Source organism: Uloborus diversus, chromosome 5, assembly GCF_026930045.1.
Source record: "Uloborus diversus isolate 005 chromosome 5, Udiv.v.3.1, whole genome shotgun sequence".
In the NCBI taxonomy this organism is placed as follows: Eukaryota; Metazoa; Arthropoda; class Arachnida; order Araneae; family Uloboridae; genus Uloborus; species Uloborus diversus.
In genome coordinates, this window is record NC_072735.1 from 151,347,419 (window position 1) to 151,374,733 (window position 27,315).

The 27,315-nt window shown below is 32.5% G+C and overlaps 1 protein-coding gene across 1 annotated transcript; it reads left to right on the forward strand.

The window, feature by feature from the left end:
- Positions 1–5,651: 5,651 nt before the first annotated feature.
- On the forward strand, positions 5,652–16,629 carry LOC129222602 (vesicular inhibitory amino acid transporter-like). Its single transcript, XM_054857117.1, has 2 exons — positions 5,652–5,951; positions 15,430–16,629. The coding sequence occupies exons 1-2, from the start codon at positions 5,652–5,654 to the stop codon at positions 16,627–16,629; spliced, it is 1,500 nt and encodes a 499-aa protein (XP_054713092.1).
- The last annotated feature ends 10,686 nt before the right edge of the window (positions 16,630–27,315 follow it).

Sequence of the window (27,315 nt, forward strand, 5' to 3'; positions counted from 1 at the left end):
ATGACCCCCTGCATGGGATCAAGCCATAATATTTGCAGAGTGGCATCTAATTAACAAAATACTCTGAGATGGCAGCAGTTGCCTTCCAAGCATGATCGAACCAAACTCCACGGGCAAGAGATCTGGTGATCTAAAAGGACATGGGATCACTTTATTTTCTTAAAGACATTATTTGGAAAATCGAGCAATATATGGACGAGTGTTGACTTGCTGATGAATAGCACTTGAGCGACTTCATAGAATAGGCAGTTCAAACGGCGCTAAAATGTCTTTCACATAACTGCAAGCCGCCGTACTGCATAGAACGACGGCTAAGTGTCTTCGTGTAACACAACAAAGCGTTTCCTACACTGTCACACCCTGTGTAATTTCCATACGCAGGCCAATAACAAATACCGTATCGTAACACGAGTCTGGCCTCCTCCACACACCTGTGAGAAGGTCATGAGTGCCAAGATTGAATCGGATTTATCGTTTAAGATCCCACGCATCCTGTCAACCACAATTCAGCTTGCCAAGGAAAGCGAAAACCAAATCGTTGCTACCTAAGATCTGGGGTCAATGGTAGACGCTACAATGGATGCCGGCTCGCGATACCAGAGTCTTCCAATCGACTTCGAATGGTTTTCCTTGACACCACCAAATGGATTTTGCCTGGAAAATTTCCAGGAAAATTGCTATTTAAAAATGTTCAAGACAAGATATTTTTTTTTTAATGTTAAACACCAAAGGCTTAAGAGGCACGAGTAAATGTTTTATCAAGGAATGAATACATGAAAATGAGAAAGATCAGAATGTTTTTCTGATTCTATTTCATCATATTGATTTTATGGTGACGTTTTCTGACATCACACCTGTTTTTTTCCTATAAAATTTTATGGTAGAAGATATAATTTTGTAGTCATTTCCTTTTTGGCGGTATAATGAAGAAAGTTACTATTATCAACTCATCTAAGAAAAAACTTTGGAAACCTCATTTTTACAAAATAAAATCGGACTTGGGTGTTGATTTACTGGTCGATCTACCCTTCAACTTGAAGAGCACGTGGAAGAATGCGTTGTTCTCTCTCTGTCTTCCGCTTCTTCCGGGGAATTTGTTTCCAGTTTCATACTCCTTACGAGAACCGGGACCTGCAGAGCATGGAGAGAGAATGCGTGCGCACCTGGACGAATGACTAGGGCATTCGGCGCGCATGCGCAACTCCGCATCCTCCGCATCGGAATTTTATAACGGTAGGGGGATCGAAGGTGCTGTCCCGGACATTCCCGGATGTGGATCGGCTGGAAGGAATGATGGCGGCCATTGACAAGTAAGCAAATAAATTAAAAATTAAATATAATTTCGCCTCTTTGTTTTTTTGCAATGTTTGAAATGAGGAAGAATATATAACAGTGGTTTTAAAAAATGGGCTTCGTGTACATATTTTAAATGTGAAATTGTTTCTAGAGTATTTTTTACTATATACAATGAATGGGTGTAATTTTTCATGAAATGACTTTTAAAGGTTACGTTTTACAAAGTTTTTCCTGAGCCTTTTGAAATATGAAACTGAAAATTCAATTTTTGTCTGAAACGTTTTAGAGGTTATGTAGATTGAATTGTCAATGCGTTTTCAAAACTATTTTGCAAAAATTAAGATTCCTTCTTCGTATTTCTGATTGATTTACAAAGCTTTTTATCCTAGAATGATTTTCGGGGTGAAAAAAGAAAAAGATTGTAAATTTGGTATGCTTGAACTATGAGCTTTTCTTTTTTTTTATATATAAAATTCAAATATTCATAAGCTTTCAAAGAACACATAAGACACTAATGGAAAGAAGGGTACGGGTATACAAAAATCAATTCGCCTTTTAAGCAGTTTTATTTTTTGCATTCAACTTTTTACAAAAAAAAAAAAAGGAAGAAGACAAAGAAATATTATATTATTGAAATGTTTGCTCCTTAAACGTGTCTCACTGAAAATTAACGCACCAATTAATATGTTATTCTAGAACTAATTTACAATAAATTACATTTTTTAACTAACTTTTTTTTTATTTTTTTTTATTGTAAATTATATGCAAAGTATCTATCAAAAAATACCATAAATAAACAATTATAAGCTGCAACATTTACTGTATTATACTGCGTTTAAGTTCAAAGGGCTAATAATATTTTATAGCTTCATGTATACTTTGCAATACACTTACCTATAGTAGTAAATATGTTCAGTGAAACTTAACGCAAAGATTAGTCTTCTGAAGAGGCTCCAATGTAGCCTTAAAATGGCTATATGCAGGATTTTTTTGTTTTATTTGCGTTGTTTCTAAATGTTAATCCATGTTACGATATAAAGACTATTTTTATGCAATAATAGAAGTAACATTAGCAACGAGAAGCAATATTGGAATAATAATACATTAAGTAAAACTAATAAGAGGAATAATAGAAATTAACTAGTACATTAATTAGTGAGCAACCCACCGTTGTTATAGCAAAAATACAGAAAATAGTGTATACACGTGTTTTGAGGTTTCAGGTTATCCTTTAATTACAGAATATTGTTGCGAGCTGTGGGATGTTTGGATCGACCCGGAAAATTTTCAGATTCAGAGCTTCATAGTTTTTGCTTTGATAAAAGGGTGTCTCTGTGAGTATATATATATAGTGACGGGATTAAATAAAAATAACATCAGTAACGGAAAGTGTGCAACTAATGTTTTTCATGTGTGTGATTTACGCAATGACCTATTGTTCAGATAAAATACAAATGTAAAATTAATTTCAATCGCATTTTGTAGAACTAATAATTATTGACTTTTTACTATTTCAAAATATGTAAAAAGGTGAAAATGCTATGTTTGAAACGTGGAAAAGAGCATTCGATATATAAATTCTACAGAATTTAAATCATGTTAAATATATAACGAATAACTTTGTGCAGAAAAATTAAAATAATTAGTAATCCAATGTTATGAAGCACAAATATTGCAAAAATATTGCAGACACGTGTTTCGGTGTTACAAGGAACACCTTTTTTCAATGCTAAGAAGTGTGAGCTTTTGGATGAGTTGGATTACTAATTATTTTAATTATTTTAATCATGTTAAATATACTTAAAATTGTACACAGCCGTAAAGAATACTTTAGTATTTACAGGGGTGTTTCACTGTGAGCTCACGAAAATTTCTTTACTCGGCAAATTTTGCCAATGAGTCGGCAAAAGTGGAGACAACATGTCAACATTGATATTGCTTTCCTTCCTCAAAGTTCTTTTTTCAAATAATTTCTTTTTCACCCTTTTTTCATTTTTTTGAAGTAATTTAGAGAAAATAATTTAATATTTACACTAATAACATGTGATTGAGATTAATCCTACAACAGCATTTTATCAATAAAATACCAACGTTGCATTACAAATTCATATGAAAAACATTATTTGCCCAGTTTTTCACTCTTTTGCTAATGATATCAGTGATTAACTCGTAGATTTTCCAGTACAGGAACGACAATGAGAAATAATTGAATGCTTAATGGTAAAACAATTTTACTTTAAGGGATAAGTTATTTTTCCAGAGAAGCAGCACTGGAACAACTCACTGTCACCAATTTACCCCTGATACATAGGAATTTATATTTAAATGCTTGTATAAATGCAAATGTTTGGACTAAGTATAAATGTTTAAATGTTAAGTGTAAATGATTGCTGATCATATTTTAGAAATAAGCTGCTATAAAAAATTTACACCAATTGATTTTGTTACAAATAATTTCAAAAGATTTTTCTCAAATCTTTTTACCTTTTCTCCATTTTTTGCAACATATTTCTTTCCATTTCTAGAGGTATACGTATTTCTTAAATTTTATGTTTCCTTTTGCGGAGGAAGTTAGTATAAAATATTGTAAAATTTTAAAACATAAAAACAAAAGTTGAGATTTAAGTTCATTTTTCCGTTATTATTATTAGTGTACAAATTTAGAAATTTTATTTCTCACTATTAAATCTAATAATTTAAATAATTAGTCTGAAATACACATAAAGTATTCGTAATAAATTTGAATAGCTATTATTATTATTGAGAAAAATAACATTACTTTTGAATTATTGTTAAGAGTAGGAACTTTAATTGCACTACATTTAGGATTTTTAAAAGAGTAAAATGACAATTCCTGTTTCAATGTATGGAAAAACTATTTTCCATTAAGAGGATAAATGGCATCATTATCAAATGCTTTTAAAATTACTGTAAATTCCGTTCAAAAACTTGATTGTATTCTTTCTTTTTTTTTTCTAAATCTGAAAATATGTGCTGCCATTTTCTGAATACATATATAGAACCTTGTAATATAAGACAGTTTAATGCTTAAAACTAAAATTAAAATATTTATTATAAGGGCAATATGAAAATTTGAGCAATTATTTTTTCCAAAAAATAAAATCTGAGATTTTCCCAGTAAAACCCATATTTATTTTAGAAAATAAGAAGTTTCAATTGATGGGTTTTGTAATGTTGAAAATTTGTATATAAATTGCGTTTACTTAATGCATTGCAGTTTTACTTCACTTTACTATTTATTTATTATTATTTTTTGTTGTTGTTGTTTTAAACAAGGAAATTCAATTTTTGCAATAGTATATAATTTCCTGACGGATTAAAATATATATCATGGTGCTGTAATACACTCAATCAAATTTACGTATCCACGGTTCTTTAGCCTTAAATAGGGAAATCTGCTTTTTTTTTTTTTTTTTTTGTGGAAGATTAAAATACAAGATTATGCTATAATTAACGCATTTTAAAAAAATAAGTTTTTCTTTAACAGGCTAGTTCAATTTCAGTAATAGTATGAACATAAGCTATTAATAAAAGATTAGAATGTCACTGATTTTTTACATTCTAACACATGTATTTTTTCTTATTTCAATTCAGCTAAACAAAATTTCCAAAAGAAGAAACAGAAAACTTTTACAAATGGACGTCTGAATCAACAAAGCCGAAATAATATCAGTTCAGCCAGGAATAAGATGAAACTGAAGTCTTCCATTAAAACGGTCTTCCATTTTGAGCAACTTGAAATTTGTAACTTAGATTAGATCAGAATTTACGAATGTTAACTACTTCAGGTTAATTCCTTTATAAAAGCAGATAAAATAAAAATGTTATATTTCTGAAAAAAGAGCGAATTTTTACAAAGGATTAGGTACTTACCAATGTACAGAATATTTACCATACTTCAAGGTCAGTGTTGACTTCAATTGTCTTCCAGCAATGAAAAGGCAAAATATTTCTGCGTAGTGTACTTTGAAAGTCGGTTCTGAAAAAAAGGGCACAATCTTATTTCTTTTTATGAAGATTATATAAACGAATTTCAGTGTTCTGAGTAGTTAAAGAGCAAGAAGTTTTTTCTTCTCCAATGGTTTTTCTTGGCATCAAGAAAAAAGTGAAATTTTATTCAAAGAGAGTCAAATTAACTAAGAAATACAAAAATATATATTCTTTGATGCTTCTGAGCGCTGGCTCTTTAATGCTTATTTACATCATCTTAGTGTTAAAGTGGCAATTCAGTTTGAAATGATCCAAAGTTTGTCCATACAGTTCCAGCTGTAATTTCCATATCGGACAGCCTTTCTTCTAGTGATTCCAGTCACACCATTTAAAAAGCATTCAAAATGGCGGAATATATCTTCACTTTGTGGCAAAACTTTCGCGCCTTCTTGCCAGGGTCTTGTGGAGACAAATCTGAACTAGACCACTTTGCTAAACATGGCCACAACAAGGCTGACACGGAAATGTCGTCTTTTCGACACACTGGAGAAACGCCAACAACAGATCAGAAAATAGCCGGGACTGAGGATTACGATTTGCCCAATGGACCAGCAGTTACTAATGAATTTGAAAGTGAATTTGGAGGGAAAGGTGCAGAGATTGACGAATGGCAGGCTGGCTGGAATGTCACCAATGCTATCCAGGTAAGTTTTAAATATTTTGTAGTTGCAGTATAAAAAATACTCACTTTAAAGCATAACTACTTTTTGAACATTATTTTCGAACCCCTTTACTCTAATGGAAGGACAATAAAAAAACTAAGCAAGTGAAAAAGGGCAAATTTGCAATTCATTGCAAGCACCTTTATCGTAGGGCTACAATAAACCATGGGCATATATAAAGAGGGGGTAGCTTCCCTTCCTTTCAAAATCGAAAATATTTGACATGTGCTCACATGTGCCCCCTTCCATTGGGGCACATATGAACACGGTTAAAAATGCGGGAAAAGCTTCATAGTTGAAAGGAAAACTCGTTAGTATGAAACATATACGTATATACCAGTTACATTGAAGGATTTTTAAACTATACTGCTCCAGTTTAAATTTTATAGTAATAATACTCTGCACTAATGCTAAAATTACTGAGGGGATGTGGGAACTGTTCACATGTGCCCCTTGATATTGTTTTTACAAGTGCCCCATCATCTACCTTAGAACTAACATGCAAAAATAAAAAACTTTTAATTTAATAAAAAAATTTAAAACATTTTTCTAAATTTATTAGAATGTTTATGTAATGGTTTTTAATGATTACGTTTAGCTTTTATATATATATATATATATATATATATATATATATATATATATATATATATATATATATATATATATATATATATATATATATATATATATATATATATATATATATATATATATATATATATATATATATATATGTATGAACTGTTAGTTTAGAATATGTTTACCCGATAAAATGACCGATAAAATTACATACAGCACCTGCTAAAACAAAGAAGTTACAACCACAGAAACATAAAATGGTTCAGTGCTCTGAAAGTTGGTCAAGATGTAGGATTGATACTGCCATTGCTTGAGAATTTTCAAACTGTTTTGCTTGAAGTTAGCTTAGTAGAACATACCATGTTCACATGTGCCCCCCCCTCCTTTCTCTTATATATGGTTTATAGTTTTGAGAATTTTTTTTTCTTTTTCTTTCTTTTTTTCTCTTTTTTTTTTTTTTTTTTTTTTTTTTGGCATCTTTTAAGAATCATTAAAAGAGTGGAGGATGAAAATCAACTCTTTCGGAATTGCCCAATAACCAAATCAAAGGGCCAAAAGAGCTTATTTCAATAATCCGAGACGTTTTATTTCTAACTAATATTTAGTAATCTGTTATTTTGTTTGTTTTTGTCTTTTTAAGACAAATAATCTCAATGCATTCGACTGGCATTTTTTCTCGTCTAGTTCAAAATATTAAAAAAAAAAAAGATCCTTTGAAATATGGCCAAAATTTTTAAGAAACTGTGTTGAAAAATAAAACAATATGTATACCATTCAATCTGCTTGAGTTTTTACCATTTTTGTCAATAGTTTAAATGAAAAGGTTGAAAATCAACTAGTTTTGATTATTCAACTGAAAAATCGAGAAAAACTACAAAAATGGATATATTTAATACAGGTTTCAATCCCGAACAGGTGAATGCAACAATGTTATGCAAGGGGCAACTTAACATTTATTTTAAACGAGGAAAAGGTGGTGGCGTAAAGTTGACTTACTCAACTCTACAACATTATATCCCCTTCCCTCCCCCCACGATAAAATTATCAGCTCCTGCTCTAGCTGCTTGATTTCTTTAAGCCATGGTACTGTTAGATTTCTGAGATGTTTGGTTATATACTGGGTAAATTCCATATCACGTTACCTAAAACAATGTGGAAGAAGTGATTAAAATTCATCCAAAATGGTGCATTTGAAAGTAATTCTATCAATATAAATTTTGACCTTAACTTATAAATACATAATTTGATATTTTAAATTAGATATTGATACATTTTCCCTAAGAACTTCTGGCAGTAAATATTTGTCGATCTTTTTTTTTTTCATTATCCAATCTAGAGCATCTTTTGATAAATCACAGGATAAAATAATCATTTTTTTACGTTGCAATTTTCCAATTATGTCGTTGCTTATTGAATTAAGAAAAAAAACTACTTTTTCAATACACACGTAATTTTGATTTATATCTCAACCAATTTAGCCCATTAGTGTAAAAATGTGTTTGCAAAGAAAAGAGCAACATTGTATGCGATAATAACGCTTTAAATTTATTTCTCAACATTTATCTTAGCTTCTCTTTGTTCTCTTTAACATAATATCTTCTAAAACTGAAATATATTGCGGTTATTAGTGAATTATCGGAGATCATAACTGGTATCACACTTTTCAGATTTTAATTTTTCTGACTTGAATTTTTTTCATTCATCGAAAAGACAATTTTCGGTTGTATATACTTCTATCCTCTCAAAAAAAATTTTTTTTTGAACAAAATTATGTTTATAGGGTCGCCGAAGCAAAGAAAAAAAAAAAGAGAGGGTGATAATGTGGCTCCAATAAATTGGGACATAACCTTGACAATGTTTATGAGTCCTTCCATAGTTACTAACGTAACATTCGCAACTGATTTTGTTACTCTTTTTACTTACACCGGGAATTTTTTTTTTTTTGGGGGGGGGGTTTAATATGTAGATTAAAAATGTACAAGGTGAATATTTTTAATTTCTACCAAGAATTTGGACTAAAATGGCAGGTATTTTTTCACCAAAAAAGGCGTCGTGACTAACGTAACATTTTTGCAACCCTGAGAAACAATGCTTATGTTACGAGGCAAATTTGTATGAAAGTTACGCAGGCATTTGAAATCGGCTGATATATTTGTGAAGGTTTAACAGTCTATTTCAAGAAATATGCAACAGATTTAGTACAGATGAATCTTTTTAGGCCCATAATGGTACTTTTACGAAACACTGTGTGTGACTAACGTAACCATCGAATAACAAAAAATGAATGCATATAAAAAAAACCTTTTGTAATTAATCTCTTACTCTTATATTACTTTTACCCTTTTTAGGAACCTTTTTTATGTTGCATTATAAATCTTTCTTTACTTTTTTTCTACATTAGCGTAAGAAATTGAATGGAAGGATTCAGTCCAATTAGCTCAATTTGGATGTGCTAAAGAAAAAAAATAAATGAAAAAAAAATCTGCTTTTACTAACTGAATAACATCATTTTTGGTCTAATTAAATTCTAAATATCTCTCTTTTAAAAAGTTAACTTTATACAAGTTGATAGTTTTAACAAATTGTAGTATTCTGCCGAGGTACCAGTTATCGTTAAAAGAAACTAAGTATTACTTTTCAACGGCATATTATTTTTTAAGGTTTATTGATTCTTTCAACGAATAGTGTTGTGCATGCTGAATTAAAATGTAGTATTGAAAAAAATATTCGAGCATTTTTGCAGACTGCAATTTAGCTCCAGATATCACCACAAATGTTTAAATTTCTAAATGATCATTCTTGCATTTTCTGAAATATGCTGCAGCAGCGCTTATTGTCACTGCATCATGTAACATCTTCAAATTTTTCCCAACGTACTGCCATTACTTCATTTAAATAATAGGTAGAGATGTATTTTCTAAAAAATAGAGACGTTCTTCTTTGTAAAGACTGTCTTTCTATTTTCTTAATTCTTTAGCTTGGATTCGTGTGTTGAATGCACATTCAGCAAAGTACTCATTTTGCTTTACTCACCTTTTTTTTTAAATAATAATAATTCTTTAAATTGGAAGTATCTTTTTAAATACCTTTAAAAAAGTATTTTTCTAAGCAGACAGAAGGTCTACTATGGAATATTACTGATATTTTTCACCCTAAATATTTTTAATCAATAAATAATGCCTACGTATTCAAAATTGTTCATGAAAATGTACATTAAGTTAAATAAGTTTTACATATTAGCAGTCATTTTTTAAATGTTACGTCAGTCGCATGCAAACTGTTACGTTAGTCACAACTCAAATGTTACGTTAGTCACACTAATTATTTTATATCTACTGATACTAAAATTAATATTTTGCACTTTTTAAGTAGATATGACACAGATATAAGAAAATAAAAAGTGCTTTTGGTTCAATCATCTGGTTAAGTTTTTTTAGCAGAAAATAGTACATTTTCGAGACTAACGGGTAACGTAAGAACTTGCAGTGAAATAACCAAACTAATTAAAATACTTATCTTATAATGTATGTAAAAAGAACCGTCAATTTTATCGGACCAACATCTAATCTTTTAGAATAAACATAGTTCTTTTAAAATTTTTAAAAAAGTTTTACATTACACAAGAAAACTTAGACACGTGTCTTTTGCGTATGCTAAGCCTTTTGTACAACCTCGCACGTTTATAGCCAGAAGAAAACCGCCAAATGAAATTTTTGCAAACTGTTACTGGATTTATGTACTAGAAAGTATGCTGAATGAAATGCTAAGTCGCAATCAGGGCTTTGTGAAAAAAAATTTTTTTTTTTTTTTGAGGCTGACATTTCTATTGAATGATCCTAATTTCTTTTTTCGGGGAAATAGTGGAATGTGATTCACGCGTAGTTCAGTTGAGTTATTTTCGTGCGAAGTTTTTCGAATCAAATCTACGTTAATAACGTCTATTTTAATTGAGCTTCTAAAAAGAAATAAATAAATGAATATTGTCAAGGTCGAGCCTCAAACTATCAGAGCCGCATTGACTAGTAGCCGTCTATGCTCCTCCCATGCAACCATGCAAAAATGAAGTATTTAATCCCTCGTTATATCGCTGATTTGGATGTATCGCGCTTTTTTTCCTGTGTGTCTGTCCCCCCCCCCCCCCAAAAAAAAAGTAAAGATATTAAAATTTTGCTTTAAATTTGTATCCCTTTCGCAATAAAGCATCGCATTTCTGAAGGAAATGTTTTCTCCCCCCCCCCCTTTTTCGTCTTTTAATTAAATCAGGGCTGCGGAGTCGGATAAGACTCCGATTCCAGAAATTTTAGAGCATTCGACTCTGACTCCGTAAGCACTGGAAGAGTCGCTGGCTTTGTTGGAAAAGGCCAGACTCCGACGCGTGGAGTTTTTAACCTTAGACTCCGGACTCTGACTCATTTTCCTCAAAATCAGTCCGCCACAGCAGTCCTGAGCAAAGCGGGGAGTGTTTTAAATTCCTTTGAATTTGTTGTATTTAAATTTTTAATTATTTAAGTATTTATTTCACAATAAAGTAATTGAAATAAGTTTAAATACGGCTTTTGATATAAAAAAATAGTATTTAGACAGTATTTATGTTTTTTTGAGGAAAACGACTTTAGTCTTTTTTCTTTTTAAGTCTATAAACAATATTTATTATAGATTAGATGCATATATTAATCATTTGAATATTAGAAGAATCCTTGCTTTTAATGACCTCGCTTGTAGCGTGGTTTCAGAAATATCGCACTTTTTGTTGTTTGCCTACTTGCGCGATATAACGAAGAGTTGTTACACACTCTAGTAAATTTAGGTAACAAACGAGCTATGATTTAGTTGAAAATTTAGTGTTCATTAAACTGTTTTTAATAAAGCAGATATAGCAAGTGATTGAAAATTTCTCTCGAAAAGAAAAAAATAATCATAATTTTATGAAAAATGACTTTCAGCACCAATGTGCCTTGGTTTACCTGCTGCTGTCACGATTGTTGTTGTTTATGTTTGAATCTGTGATGAATACAGATATTTTAAATAACTGTTTCTAGCATTTACTGCTGATTTATTTATCTTTGCATTTGGAATGTGTGCGCCATTATTGTAATTATAACTCAAAATATAAAATATTGAAAACGAAAAGTAAGGTAAGTGTCCCAAGTACGGCCAGCCTATGGTTTAGGGCGTAATATCTCGCTCATTTACGGTTCAATTGGCTCCGAATTTCTTACATGCATCAAATAACTTAAAAAAATAAGAAAAAAATCATCCCATATGAAAATTTAAGTTTATATTATGTTGGCAGAAGTTCATCAAAAAATTGCAAATTGGCCATTTCTAATAAACGATAAAACTAAGGAAATCGAAAAATTCTTTATTGTTAACGTAAAAACATATTAATCCACATCAGATAATTTTTCTTAAAAAAATCAAACTCCATTGGATCATCTATTCCTCTAGAATCTTCCGTGTCTTAATAAGAACACCGTAATCTTAATAATACCAATCTTGACCTTACTAATAAAGGCCTTATGAATCTTGTGTTTTTCTGTAGAGAGGATGGGTCTGGAAAACTTGCTTTTGGATTTCTTGGACAAAATTAGCCTCATGGGTCTGGTTTAGTTTTACTGAACCTGATGGGGATTACTCCCACCCCCACCCCCACCCCCACCTTACACAACTAGTCATGCGCGTGTGTGTATATTTTTGCTGATCTTGACCTCATAAATAAAGGCGCAATTAGCAACTTTTATCTATACTAGTAAACTACAGTGAACCACGAAAAAAAAAATTACTATAAAATAGGATCATGTCATTTTTACCAGACAATTTTGTAATAATGATTACTGCACTTTTGCTTGGTGATAGCAAATGGCTTACTGATAATGCTTTATCATCAGATGGGCTTTCTGTTGACAACAAAATCAATCAAGCGAAGTTCTGCTCTCCTACGTCAAAAAATGAGGGGTTGATCTTATATGATGCACCCACCTTAATTATTTTTCTATCACCAAAATACAAAAATGCGTTGTTATATCGCAAAAAACACGCATTTATTTAAAAAAATAGCAAAATGTTTGGTGGAAAGGATTAGCAAAATAAAGCTAACGAAACAGAAACCATTGGTTGATGCATAAAGTAAAGAGTATTACATAACACCCTATGATCAAGATATTTTGTGCGTGTTATCTAATTTCTTAAGCTTCATTTTTTATTATTCAATTGATTTAGTTGCTCTATAATTTCAATCATGTCTTAGAATTTCAGTTAAATATTAAACCGGTAATGTATTTAAATTTAATTAAAAATCACAAAACAATTAAAAACTTATGCTTATCCTTCTCGAGCGATGGCACCACTAAGAACAAGACAGCTCAAAACAAGAGACAAAGGCCCCTGAAAGCAATCCCTAAAATTTCAATCACACAGTCTGAGCTATAACTCCCCTAGATGGCTGGGCACCCCTCCATTTTTTAGAGATTCTTGTAAAATTTGGAGAAAGGAGAACTGTTTGAGTTAAAGTTTGAAAGTGACTCCACTAACCTCGAACTTTTTTCAATTTATGTCCGTTTAGTCCATCGTCATAAATTCTTAAACAAGGATTCAAATTTGAGCAAAATTTTTCTAAAATGGTGAGTATATAGTATTTCTTCACAGGATAAATTCAATACTCTTTAAAAATCTCCCCAGAATTGTTATTTAAAGACACTGTGGCAATCGGCTAAAAGTTTTCTAAAAATTTCCGTATAATGATCCTTTAAAACTTCTTTAAAGATTCCAGAAAGGATATGCTCTTGCAATACTCAAAGGAAAACTACATTCTTTTTTATTACATACTAACGGTACCCGCATGGCTTTGCTCGTAGTAGAAAATTAAAAGGTCATTTGGTTCATCTGTATATTTACAAATAACCAAACATTTGGATGATGAATTTCTTGCCAATATTCTATGCTAATTTGCTCGTCCATGTTATGGTAATTTGCTTGTCCATGTTATGGTAATTGACTCGTCCATGCTATGGTAATTCTCTCGGTAAAATGAGCTTAAAATTGGAATAGAAAAAGAACAAAATCGAATTTTTCGAAAATCGCTCATGTGTTCGAATGAGCGATGATTCATGTTGTTGCATGCCCCCATGGTCAGCAGTGCTAGACCAGGTCCATGAGATAGTTTACCCTCAAGAAATCCAGCACCGTCACTGGGTCTTCAGTCAAATCCCTCCTGGAGAGCCCCAGGCACGACAGTATATGGTCAGGCGAAGCCTGCTCAACGGAACACTTGGAACAAGTCTGAAAGGTCTTCGACCCCTCCGAAAATTTTAAAGTTTAAAGATGTCCACTACGAAAACGGGCAAGAGTTGTTTGTTCCTGTCTGCCAAACCCAGGGATCAGGGAGCCACCAGGTCGTGAACATCTGTACCAATGGTGTTCTGGCTGGACAATCCAAGTGATATTATCCCTGTGTTTAATCTTTGAGTTGAACTCCTGAAAGGTGAGTGATGCCGTTGGCTCTGAGACCTCAGCAGCACCAGCTTTCGCCAAGGTATCCACGATCTCATTACCCTCTATTTCCACATGGGAAGGGATCCACTGCATGTGAATTTGATGAGAGATGGAAAGTTGTTTTAGTTTGTTGAGTATTGAAACTCCTACACTATCTCTCACACTTTGCCATCTGGTCAGGTGCTGTATTGCACTTTTGCTGTCAGATAGATTCCAAATTTCGGTTCCGTGGGGGAGAAGCTCTAGAGAGTCTAGGATTTCATCAATGGCTACTAGCTCACTACGGAACACAGAGCAGTAATTAGGGTTTCTTCTCTGAATCCTCAAGTCAAGGTTTTGCGATTTGATGTAAATTCCACTACCAGAGTGGTTATTATCGTCTTTACTGCTATCCGTGTAAACTCGAATAGCGTCAATTGGAATCTCTCCAATTCTCTCTAGAGCTACTTGTCTTAAATAGGCTGGAAGATCTGTTTGTTTATTCACTTGAACCGGTTAGTCAGGATGGAAAAAGACGCCGTCAAGATCATCCGCTGGGTCTAAACATTGTGTCAGATGATGTGATTCCACAGTATTATCGATTAGATTAAAAGAGGCTATTTGGCTGAAGGGACTGTTCCTTCTGAGCCTTTGATTATTACGCCAATTTTCGAAGTAAATAGAGGTACGATTTTGTGTACCAAGAGCTCTGAGCTTGTTGTAATATTTTGTTAGGCATGCTCGTCTCCTAAGACTTAGCGGCTGAAGGTTTGCCTCGTGAAGCACAATATCACTAGGACAAGTGTTTCTCTGCCCGGTAATTATCCTGACAGCGCTGAGCTGAACTTTTTCGAGTTTCTGTAGATTTGTAGCAGAGGCAGAGCTATAAATTGGGATGCCATACTCTAAGATTGGTCTGATTAGTGAGATACACGTGTTTCTCACTGTTCCAGCATCAGACCCCCAATCACGCCCAGAGATGTACCTCAAGATGCTTAGTCTCCTTCTAGCCTTAAGCACAAGATGATCAATATGACTGTTTCCCAGTATTTCAGGGTCCAACACAAATTCCAAATATTTTGAATGTTTATCCACATTCAGCAATTGACCATTCAGTTAAGATATTGGGATGGTAATTACAGATCTTTCTGTTAGTAGTAAAGAAGGCTACCATAGATTTAAAAATCGCTTCATGGTGCTACGAACTATTTTTGTGCCGAATTTCATGAAAATTGGCACAACGGTCTAGGCGCTATACGCGTAACAGAGATCCAGACATCCAGAGACACAGACTTTCAGCTTTATTATTAATAAAGAAGCACTAATTTTTCTGGATCTTTCCAGCTGTACTTTTAATTAACTAGGATTGTAATGAGGTTGTTTATTAAATCTTTGTGTTTCTTTTCAGGGGATGTTCATCGTAAGTTTGCCTTATTCCGTACTCTACGGAGGATATTGGGCAGTCTTTTCTTTGGCATTCGTGGCGTACATCTGCTGTCACACCGGAAAAATATTAGTTGCTTGCCTTTACGAACTCAACGACAAAGGAGAATTTGTAAGAGTCCGAGATAGTTACGTCGATGTCGCCAAAAGTTGCATAGGTGATAAATATGGCGGGAAGATGGTAAACGTAGCTCAAATAATAGAACTGCTGATGACGTGCATCCTCTATATCGTGCTTTGTGGTGATCTCATGATCGGATCGTTTCCGGAAGGTCCGATCGATCAACGATCGTGGATGATGATATCCGCTATGTTTCTGCTTCCGTGCGCTTTTCTGAAAAAGCTAACAGCTGTATCGTGGCTGAGTTTCTGGTGTACGATGGCCCACGTTCTTATAAATGTCATCATCCTAGGCTATTGTTTAATAAAAGCTCCAGAGTGGCAGTGGTCGAAAGTGCAATTCAAGATTGATACTTCGATGTTTCCCGTGACCCTGGGCATTGTTGTTTTCAGTTACACTTCCCAAATTTTCTTGCCAAGCTTAGAAGGCAGCATGAAAGACAAAAGCAAGTTCCACTGCATGCTGAACTGGAGCCACATCTCAGCTGCAGTGTTTAAGGCCGGTTTTGCTTGGTTGGCGTTTTTGACCTGGGCTGAAGAAACGCAAGAAGTCATCACCAATAACTTGCCGACCAAAGGATTCAAGGTAGTCGTCAATTTGATTCTCGTTCTAAAAGCTCTACTCTCGTATCCGCTTCCTTATTTTGCTGCAGCCAATTTGCTGGAACAAGCCCTTTTCCAAGGTCAACCAAAAACAAGATTTCCGTCTTTCCTAGCCCAAGACGGAGAGCTGCGAATATGGGCTGTGGCTTTGCGAGTACTTCTAGTAATTTTTACTGTACTCTTGGCCATCACTATCCCACATTTCGCTCTGCTTATGGGACTTATTGGCAGTTTTACAGGCACCATGCTGTCCTTCGTATGGCCTTGTTATTTTCATATGACCTTGAAGCGTAACGACATGACGCGTGTTGATGTAGCGTGGGAAACGTTTATTATATTTATTGGAGTTTTTTGTGGTATCATAGGAATATATTCTTCTGCAAAAGCATTAGTTGCTGCATATCATATTCCATTGCCATATCCTCAAATACGACCGACTTGAAAAAATATTTATTCTTAGAAACGTAATTACAAATATTTATGTTCATCATAGTTTTTATGGATGTTTAGCAGTTCTCTTCAACATACAAGAGGATCTATAAAATAAAAAGTTGTTCCACGCAAAGAAACTTTATGCAGTCTTTTTGATGGTTATGAGAATATTCAAATTTAGATCATGAGTTTACCTTAGAAGAAACTTTTTGCATTAGACACTGGAATGGCGACGTCTGAATTTTAGATGAAGCTTTAAAGTTTAATGTGATAATGTCTTCCATGATCTTTATTGCTGTCTTCCATGCACAACGGGAAGTTTTAGTGACTTATTTTACTATAAAGCTTACAAAATAAGATATCAGATCATAAGGGCATTTCGTAATTGCTTAAATCTTGATTGAAGAGAGAGAAATACAATAATCATTAAATATTTATTTTCTTACTTTTTGAGCTTCTTATCAATTTTTATAGGTAAAGAACCTGTATTACAATAAGCTAAGTTTATGAGTTTTGATTAAATATTTCTCAGCTTGACAGTGATAATAAAATAAAAGGAAAAATATAGAATACTCAAAACATGTAGAATAGTGAAGTGTTTTACTATGAGTTCCAGCGACGAAGAATGTATTCATCTTTTATTAACATTATTTAACAATTCACAGTGGGGAAAAAAGGAAATGCAGTAACATTTATTAAACAAGCAAAAGTGAAATACATATATATCTATGTTTCTTGTTCAAGTTTATTGATTAAAATGTTCGCTGTGTTAATTTTACGATAAAATTTAAAATTTTGCTTGTGCTGTGTTCCCCGTGTATATCAAAAAAGAAATTTTACAAGTTAAAACAACTGTCTTCCATAACTTGGCCGTCAAGATTCAAGGAAACTTCGTGGTCTTCCAATACCAATAATTATTGTGATAAAAAAGTATCAAGTGTGCTTCCATTTTATTACATTCCATTTGTCATATCGTCTGTATTTTGAAATCATATGTTCTCTCATTTATACAATATTTTAGTCAATCACTTTATAAAAAAATAAGCGTTCTTGAAACCTAGGTCAAGCACGTTTGCTTCAAATTATACAACTTAGGGTTTTTTTATTGGTACTTATATAGTTGTAAAATTATAAATTAAACAAACATATATTTATTCTATGCGCATCACGCTGTAACAAGCGTAAATTATATATCTGTAATAAAACGCATTTAATAATTAGAAAGAATCATTAAAAATTAATCAGAAGTGTATGGAACTGATGGAGACAAGAAATATAGAAAACATGCAGTATATGTGTGTTTTATCAGCATGTAAATGACAGTTGATTTCTGATAAGTCAGGGCAACAATTGAGTAAAATAATTTGCAGGAAAATTAAACGGAAGTGATATTTAAAAATAAATATGCTACGTGAATGGCACATAAATACGATACACTCAAACCTGTTTTTGTGCGGTCTTTTTTTGTGCTTTTTTGCGGTATATGAAAATCTCAATCAGCTTGGGACTCAACTGACGGAATTATTTTTAAAACGAATGCGAGGTACTATCTTCAAGTGACGACAAAGGTACCTCGATAGGAAGTCACTGACCTCCCGAAAAATTACTCATTCGGGAAATTCTGTCAGACTACTCGGCAAAATTATCATCACTTGGTTTATTTTGGTTTGTTTTAAAGATAAGCAATTCCTAGTTATTTTGTAAGTTGTTGAGTTATTTTTTACGTGAGACTATTTGTATGCGATCCCTATCCACCGCATAACAAAATAATTTTTTTTTGACTGTGTTGTGAAAAAAACTTTTTTTAGTTACTCGTGAAGTTTCGAACAAATTTTTTTATGCGGTCCCTATCCACCGTATTAAAACACGTTTGGGTGTATATACTCTGCGTATTTAAGACTTTCAGTTTTAATTTGCTTTTAAAAATTTAGGAATATGAAAACTTGTTACATTTGTTATGTTCCGAGCTTTTTAAAATCAAATTCCAACCAACATTTGATGAAATATGGGCAAAGAAATATATTGAATTGAGTACAGTTTTATAAACTAAACAACGTTATCAGAAATCTACTGCATTTAAATTTCTAATCATATCTATAGCAATATCAGAAAACTAACTAGGTGCTGTGTGTAAACTTCACAACACGGATTCATTCTATAAGGAGAATTTGTCTAAATGCTCCATTCTATGAGGACTAAGCTGAAATTTATGGAACCGATATCTGTGTTTTCTTCAAACGTGTTTGGCAACAACTCTCTCAGGGCTGAAAGCCTCTTAGAACTAGTACCAGTGTTAACGTGTATATGGCAATACTCGTATATATTTAGTGATGTGGTCTCATCAAACTGGAAAATGTGATGGATGTTTATTGTTGATAAATTTCTGATTTCCCATTCAAAAACTGTCAATCAGTGCTTCGTTAAAATGTATAATACATGTAGTTTTGTAGAATATATAGTCAATGCACCTGTTGTATGGATAGAATCCAAAGCATTTCTTCTGATCTTACAGACCCGTGTTTCATCGATTGTTCCAGTGTTTTGTCAATAAACCTGGATGTATGATTTACATTCCAGAGGCATGAGAGGAAAGTATACAGTAACAGAACGAGTTCATTTTAACCTTTTTTTGTGCAAGATCAATGTTTTTACGTAGTGGCGTAACCAGACACAAGTTTAGGAGGAGATTATGAATGAATTCAAAAAATGGGAAGGCGGGGGGGGGGGGGCTAATATGCTTAAGTTTTGTCTTTTTCTGTGAACAGAAAGAACTTCTGAGATTGCTAATGGGGAGGGGATAAATTCATTAGAGCAGGAATCTGTAACTTTAGAGAACAAGTCCGATCATTGGCTTCAGAAATGCTGAGGCAAAGATCAGAAGTCACAAGGTTTAACTTCGACGAATGGAAGACACGTTTTACGTGAAACGAGTGGAAGAAACCTGATTTCTTCCAGTACTTTACTTTCAAATATACTATGTGACTTGGGATCCTTGATTCAAGAATTTAAGGCTCTACTCTCTCCTCCTTTATTCAGGGCCGTTTCCATGGACACTTCAACCTGCTTTTAACCACATTCTGGTTATTTGCGGGGTATATGTGGAATTTTTCTCCTCCTGCTTGCTTCTGGTGTGAAAGCGGAGTTTCGTCTACTTGCTAGGTGAAGCCGTTAGGATACTGGGTAAAAACCGCTTTTTCTCGTCCAATGGGAAATCTCTTTTTACATGGAAACGGGGAATTTTTCAATCGTTTTTTTTGCGGAGCCTGGGCCGGGATTTACGGGGTCGAAAAGTGTGTTGTGAACGCGGCTATAAATTCCCAGATTTTCCCTTCGGATACTTCCCTGCGTTTACGAAGCAACTACAGGAAGCACATGAAACTCTTTTGTAGCCCGCTCAGATTTTTCGAAGTGGAGCAGTAACAACGAAGTGGTACTGACATTGAAAAGGAGTTAAATGACATTAAAAAAAAAAAAATTACAAAATGAAGAAGCGATCAGTAATCATTGAAGTAATTACAAATAACCATACTTTATGACATAATTTCGCCTTGAATATTTAATTATTGCATCAAATGTTACTTTTAATACAATTGTAAATGAACGTGACTTTAGATTTCAAAAACATTGTCAGAACGACTAAAGATGTTATGTTTAGCTGCCTCCCAAATTCAACCAAAATAAAATACACGTTAAACGTCGAGGAGCCTCAATTACATAACGTGACACTAATGAGTCGTTTTATAGTCTAAACCTTACTCGTTACAAACGTTTTATTAGTTAATTTAACGACTTTTTTTTTCGCCTCTGTAGAAATTTGTTTTTGTCACTCGCAAATCATTTTGAACATCCACACCTCAACTAAAGCCACGTTAAAGAATAAATAAATAAGCCAGCAGTTCGAAAATCAATTCAGAACTAAAGACTTATTCATCAAGTAAGCTCAGAAAGTTGTTGATTTACCAGAAAACGGAAGTGTGTCTATACAAATGTGGTATCTAGATTAAACCATTTTCAAGTAAACAAGGAAAATGTCTTTGAAGTTTTAAATAGTTATTTCTTTTTGTTTCAATGTTTGAAACTTCAGAAGAAATATATCTTTTGAATAGTTCAGGGTAAGGACCATTTTATGGTTTTGTTGAAAACATTTTTTAAATTCAATTTATCTGAGTTTTTAGTTTTAACGACGAGTTAAATTTGTCAGCACAAAATGATGAGTGGAAACAATGTAACACACTGAACATTTCTATGAACTTTGAGAAATGATTTATCTAACGCCTAAAATTTTTCTTGACTCCAAAGATTTTGCAAATTTTGTCGGCAACTGCGCACGCTTAGACCATTAATAGTTAGGCTATTTTTAATTCGAAACACCTTTTTTACATTTTCGGATATTTTAAAGTATGATATTTTTGCTACTAGTATTGCGTTATTACAAGCTGTGCGTAATATATAAACATTAAAAGCTGCTAACCAAAATAATTGTATTAAAAAAGTTATAAGCACTCATCATCGGAAAAGGACTTCTTTAATTCAAAAGCAAACTCATATCTCATGCAAAAAAAAACTATTGTACAGAAATAAAATAAAAGTAGAGAAAGAGAGCTCTGATCAGAAAACACAGAAAAACTGATTGTCTGAACAAAAATTAAACAGCAAACAACAAACATTCGTAGTTCAAAATTTTCGAATAGCCAATTGAAGAATTGTTTAGCTTTAGCGTCAAAACAATAAGTAAAACTAATAAATCACGAAACAAAGCAAATAATAATAATGATAATAAAGCCAGAAAGAGTTCAAAAAAGATAGAAGAAATCAACTCGTTCTGTTATTTTTCTATGCAATTACTTTCATGTAAATATGCCTCGTATTTTATATCATGCGTTTATTATGCCTTTTATACTTCCTGATTTATTCAATGTTCCCAATTGAATTGACGAATGAAATGACATTGCACATTTTTTAAGTTTTAAAAATTCATTTTTTAACCATTTTCCTTCGACTTAATGTGAGAGCTTTTTGATCGTTCACCATTTCGACATTTAACTTGTGTTTTAAAATACACTTTGAAATGTTGTTACATCGATTAGTTTCTAAAATGTCTTCACCATTTTAGTTAGGGCAAAAGTTCCATGCCTGAAAATCATTCGCAATGGCTTATTTTTTTATGTATAAAGTTTTAAATTTTTCAATCAAGTGCGGATGATATTGCTTGAAACATTAAAAAGTAAAATTTCTGAAGAACATTTTTGAACCACAAAGTTAAAGAAAATAATAATCACTAAAAAAAGCAATGGAAAATGACAATTATACATTTTTAAAATGAATCATTATTTGATGCATGATAGTTTTGTAATTTAAAGGTAAAAATTGTCTGTTCGTAATTTACGAAATCAAAATTTTATGAAAATATAAATATTAACTTAAATCTAAGCATGCTTTAATTTTTAGTTTTTTTAAATATAAAGTTAATATTTTATGATTCCGAAATTGATTTGTTTGAACTAATTGCGTTATTTAAAACTGCTTTTCACAAGATTTTATTCATACTATTAGTTTATACATTAATATTTGACGACCAAAGCAAAGAGCCAATGAAGAGGATTAGTCTTTTTTTTTTCATTCTCAAACTTAAGTCTATTAGTACAGGAAATTCACCTCCTGCTTCTAATTGTGTTTCTATTCTTAAAAAAACCTAATTTATACAGTAGAATTTTTTATATGTTATGGTCTCAGAGAGCTATAAAGTATTTATCTCGTGGCTCGAACTTATTTAACATTATTTTAATCATTTTCTTCAAACTATTAGAGTATATAACACCGAAAATAGAGCATTATTGATTCGTAGTAATAAAAACAAAAGTTTAATTTTAAACATCGCTAAAAAATTTATATGTAATTTAATTACATATATATGATGAGAATATTTGAAACAGTGATTTTTCTAATGATAATATTTGAAACTGATTCATCTAATGATAACTCTTGGTAATTAACAGTTTTTATGCGATGCAAGGGTTCAAGATGAACTCTGAAACCAATCAATTTCAAAAGCTAAGTCTTTGAATGTGAATAATGTTGTTCATTTGTATTTTGCCGATATGTATCATAAATTGTAATTATTCCATGGGCTTCCTTATATACAAATCAAATGTTAATGTTGGTAATTTTTTATTAGTTTTTTGATGAATCTGAAATGTATATACTATATGTAGTTGTATGATGGGATGTACTTTCTTGACATATTATTATATGCTCTATATTTTATAATATTTATGTATTTAAAATTTTACGACATTGAAAAATACTTTCTTTATGAGGCAATCATGATGCATATGGTTGAATTTTGGGTGGAGTTTTAGGCTAGAGATGTAGAATGGGGATAGAGCGGAGATATAATGGATTGTACAACTGTATCTCAACTCTGTTATGTACCGGCATATTTGGTCAAAATTCCATGTAGACGGCATATTTGGTTATCTTACATTACTTTACCTTTTTAATGGACTTACAATCAAGAATCTTGTTATGAAAATGCACTGAATGCCAAATTTAAACCAAAAATAATAGAGGAATAAAAGAGGGAAAAAAAACATTTTAATAAATATTTTGTTTTTAATAATACATTATATTTAAAACTTAATAAATGCGAATTCTATTACATATCGCTCGTTTAAAAGAAGAGTGCCATAGTACGAACTTTTTAATTTTTTTTTTCACTTAAAATCCTTCAAAGGACGTTATCTTCTTTAGAAAATAATGACAGATTTTTTTGTTCTAATATTAACCGCTGGAGAGCGCATCAAATTTACTTTTCTTACAGCAAATCTCCTGAAGAGTTAAACTTCAAACGCTTGTAAAATTTAATTTCTGCGTATTATGGCACTCTTTTTCCAAATGAGCGATATAATATAACTTTGAAAATAAATGAGGGTCTTAAACCTTGGGGCCCATTGGCCAGAGCCCAGCGAACCCATGCCTTAATTAGGGACTGGGCGGAACAGAGGACTTCGTTGTCACTTCTCGCATTTGTCCGCTGAAGACAACTGGGCTAACGGAAATGTTTTCAACCATGAACTAAACTTTGGAGTCCGAAGACCGAGAAAGAACAATTGTACCACTTAGTTAACTAGTTTTGACGTCAAATGGGTTAATCATCGAGCTTCGTCCATTGTGTGTCATGCTGAAGTGAAATTAAAATTCTCCTTTTTTTTTTAAATGGCATGGTAACATGATGTGCTGCATATGGTTACTTAAATCGGGTTGTAATTTCGTCAAATAAACATTTTACAGTACTTAATGAAGCATATTTATTGTTCTGTCAAATTTATTTTAAAGTTTGATGATTGAACTATATGAATACAAAATTTATATAGAAGGCTTTTTTTTCGTGATGTTTTCATATATATACGTGCAAAAGATCTTTTGCATTTAAAATCTAATTTCCATGAAGATAGAAGCTTCGCTATTGTAAAAGCGTTTTTTCTAGGCCGGAAGCATTGTAGCAGTGCACAAAGTTTTATGTGAAATCATTTGAACTAAACAGCATTGATTTTACTCTCCTTTCAACTTAAAATACATTGAATGCAAAAAAGGACCAAGGAAAAAATACATGAAGAATATTTATAGGTAAAATCAGTACAAAAATATCCTTCAATATTTAAATAAATTAATAACAACACTTAGATAGAAGTTATTTGCACTCATATTTTGATAGCGTTGATAATTTACGCATTTGAATAGAATAATTATAAATTAGCAAGAGAAAATTTGCCTCTTGTAGTAAGAAAGCATCGCTACTGTAAACAGTTGTTCACTGATAGCATGGAAATAAATTGAGATATGGTTCTTATTTTACGGTAATTAAGAATTAAGTTGACGATGGAAAGATGAATATGGTTCTTCGGGTTTGCATTCGTTTAATATCAAGCTGTGAATTTAATAAAAGTGGAACCTCACTTATTCGGTCCTCGTTTATCCGGATGTCCGGATAATAAGGATCAATTTTGTTGCCCTTTTAAAACTTTTTTGTTTTCATGGATGACTTTAAATTATGACAGCAGTAATGTAACTATAAATGCATCAAACATTGGCTTTTTATTTTGATCTATAAAAACGTTATTCTTCTAACTGGTAAAGCGTGTACTTGAACATTCTTCAGTCAAACTAAGGCCCCTCCCTGTATAGCGGCTCTAAGTCAAACGTCGCTCATATTTACCAGTTCTTTGATAAGAAAAGATGTGAAAAAGTATTTTTATTTTTTTCAATGTTTTTTAAACATATATATGTAATTTTGTTATAAAACATGATTTTTGTCTTAATGAACGGAAGTCAGATTATTTTAAGATTTGATTTCCCTATTACCCATACCACATGGATTATCCGGATTTTCAATAATCAGAATTGCCTTCGGTCCCAATTAGTCAGGATAAACGAGGTTCTACTGTTGCTGAGGAACTTCTGTCGAGCGTCCCGGTGAGTTTATTGTCTTTTGGAGGATCCCAAAGAATGTTATTGATTGCGAAAACTCAGCTTTTACTGGATGTACAGTGGAAAAAAATGGAAATTTTCCTTAACCAATAATTACACAGTATCATCCTCAAATATGAATCCTTCTATCTGGTGGGTTTCCTTTGTGAGAAACAAATTGTCATTGGCTGAAGCCTAAACTAATCTGAAGCTGGAAAACTTTCAACCGCGGGAGTCAGAGACTTTTTCCAAATATTAATTGTCTTTTTCAGTTATTTCATTAGATGTATGTTTAGGAACATAATCCATGAAGCAGTTAGGTGATTAGATCTGTCCACGGTCATCAAGCCATATATTAAGAGCTAAACTTTTCTGGTTTCTTCACTGGATGTGTTAATATAGTCCATGAAATATTTCGATGGCTAAGTCTGTCCCCGGTCATGGATATCGATGACCACTTGCAATTCTTATTCTAATCTATAATGGACGGATAATGAAAACTTCATCTCGATTTGTCTAAGCGGGTTCATGACATTGTGACAGTTTGTGACAGGAAAGAGAGAGGAGGTAATAAGAAATGTGCTACCACGCATCTTTTTATAAGAACATGTTAATGAAAAGTAGCTTGACGTGTGACAAAGGAGAGGGGATGGTGAAGTGTGAAACTTTGTGACAAGAGAGCAGAAGTCAAAAATGGTGAAAAACGTGGGACATCATTTATGGACAGCCCCAGAGCAAAATGTAATAAGTGTCTCATCATTTTAGCCAGCCACTTGGAAATCGCGAAAAGCAAAGCATTGATTACCATCTACATCAACATATTATCATAATCAGTATCAGTCTCAATTTCAAGCTTTGTAACTTATGAATGACGTTCCTGATAGATTTTTATTGTTTATTTTCTTTCTCTATTTCTGAATTTTTAAGAACTTCGATTAACTACTATTGACAACTTTTTATGTTACTTTAAAACAGTGATTTCCGTACTAGTCTAAGAAATTTTCTCAAGCATGTCGAGAGCTCTAAAATGTCAAGACACCTAGGAATCGCCCTATGAGCTGACTGTATGATAATCACACTATATGATAGTCATACTAAAATTCGCAAAAAGCATCGTGAGATAGTGGTATTTGATGACATTAGGCAACTTTAGTAACAAATATCGTCAATTTTAAAAATTCCGCTTATCGTTTTTGAAACATGTTATGCCTAATATTGCCACAAATTCAGTTAAAGAATGTTAAACCATGATGTAACTAGGTCCTATTGATTACATTAGACAGACTTTTTCTGTTTGCATTGTTTTCATATTTTCCACAGTCATATAATTATAATGTATTTTGTGTAAGTAAATTACTGTAGATATGCAATGCGGCAGAATCAGTTTGTTATGAGTCCATTTTTTAAAAAAAAATGTCTGAATTTGATGTGGTTAATTTTCACTTTAAAATAATACCTAACTATTTTGAAAGACCTTAAAATGACATATTTGACTTTTTATGCAACTTATATTCCTTACACTGCATATAATGCTGTTATTCCATTTTTGATCGGTTAAAATCAAATATCTTAAATTACGGCACTCTTCTATTTCTGATTAAGTAAGTGGTGTCAACTTTAGACGTGTGACAGGCATAAATTAACAAACTCTGTAAAAATGTTATTTATAAAAACAGTTTTGAAATTTTCTTCTGTCAATATTTTAAACGACAAGGTTGATGTTTTTCTTCATAAAACTGTTATTTACTTCAAGTATTTTACCAATCATATATTATACTTGAATCGGCCTTAAGAAGAATATTAAGTAATAAATGACTAAGCAAATTGTTGTGGACGCTCCCATTTGTTGAACTTGGTGAGAAATTGTTTACTACTGCCTTATGAGGGTTAAGTTGATATACTTTTGAAGTTTCCCCAAGCTTTGTGTTTTAAAGATTTCAAAATGGTTCATACTTTGTTTATACTATGCATTTTCAACTTACATTTGTTCAATTTTAATACCAAAGAACCCGTACATCAGAAATATTACGTGTATATCTCGCAACGTATGACCCGCGATTCACTAAGTTACTCAGTTCATAACTTTAAGCGAACCATTTGAGATCCAGAACCAATTAACGCCGTTCCGGTACTGTACTGACCCAAGCCGCGATAAAATTTTTGAAACGTCAACCCCCCCCCCCCCGCCCCCAAATGGAAAGGAAAAGAAAACATGCTTTGGGCCACATAC

Bases quoted from the DNA above. Each gene is read 5' to 3' on its own strand.
- LOC129222602 (XM_054857117.1), top strand. From the start codon at position 5,652: ATGGCGGAATATATCTTCACTTTGTGGCAAAACTTTCGCGCCTTCTTG. The intron at 5,952-15,429 runs GTAAGTTTTAAA...GTTTCTTTTCAG, and splicing joins ATGTCACCAATGCTATCCAG to GGGATGTTCATCGTAAGTTT.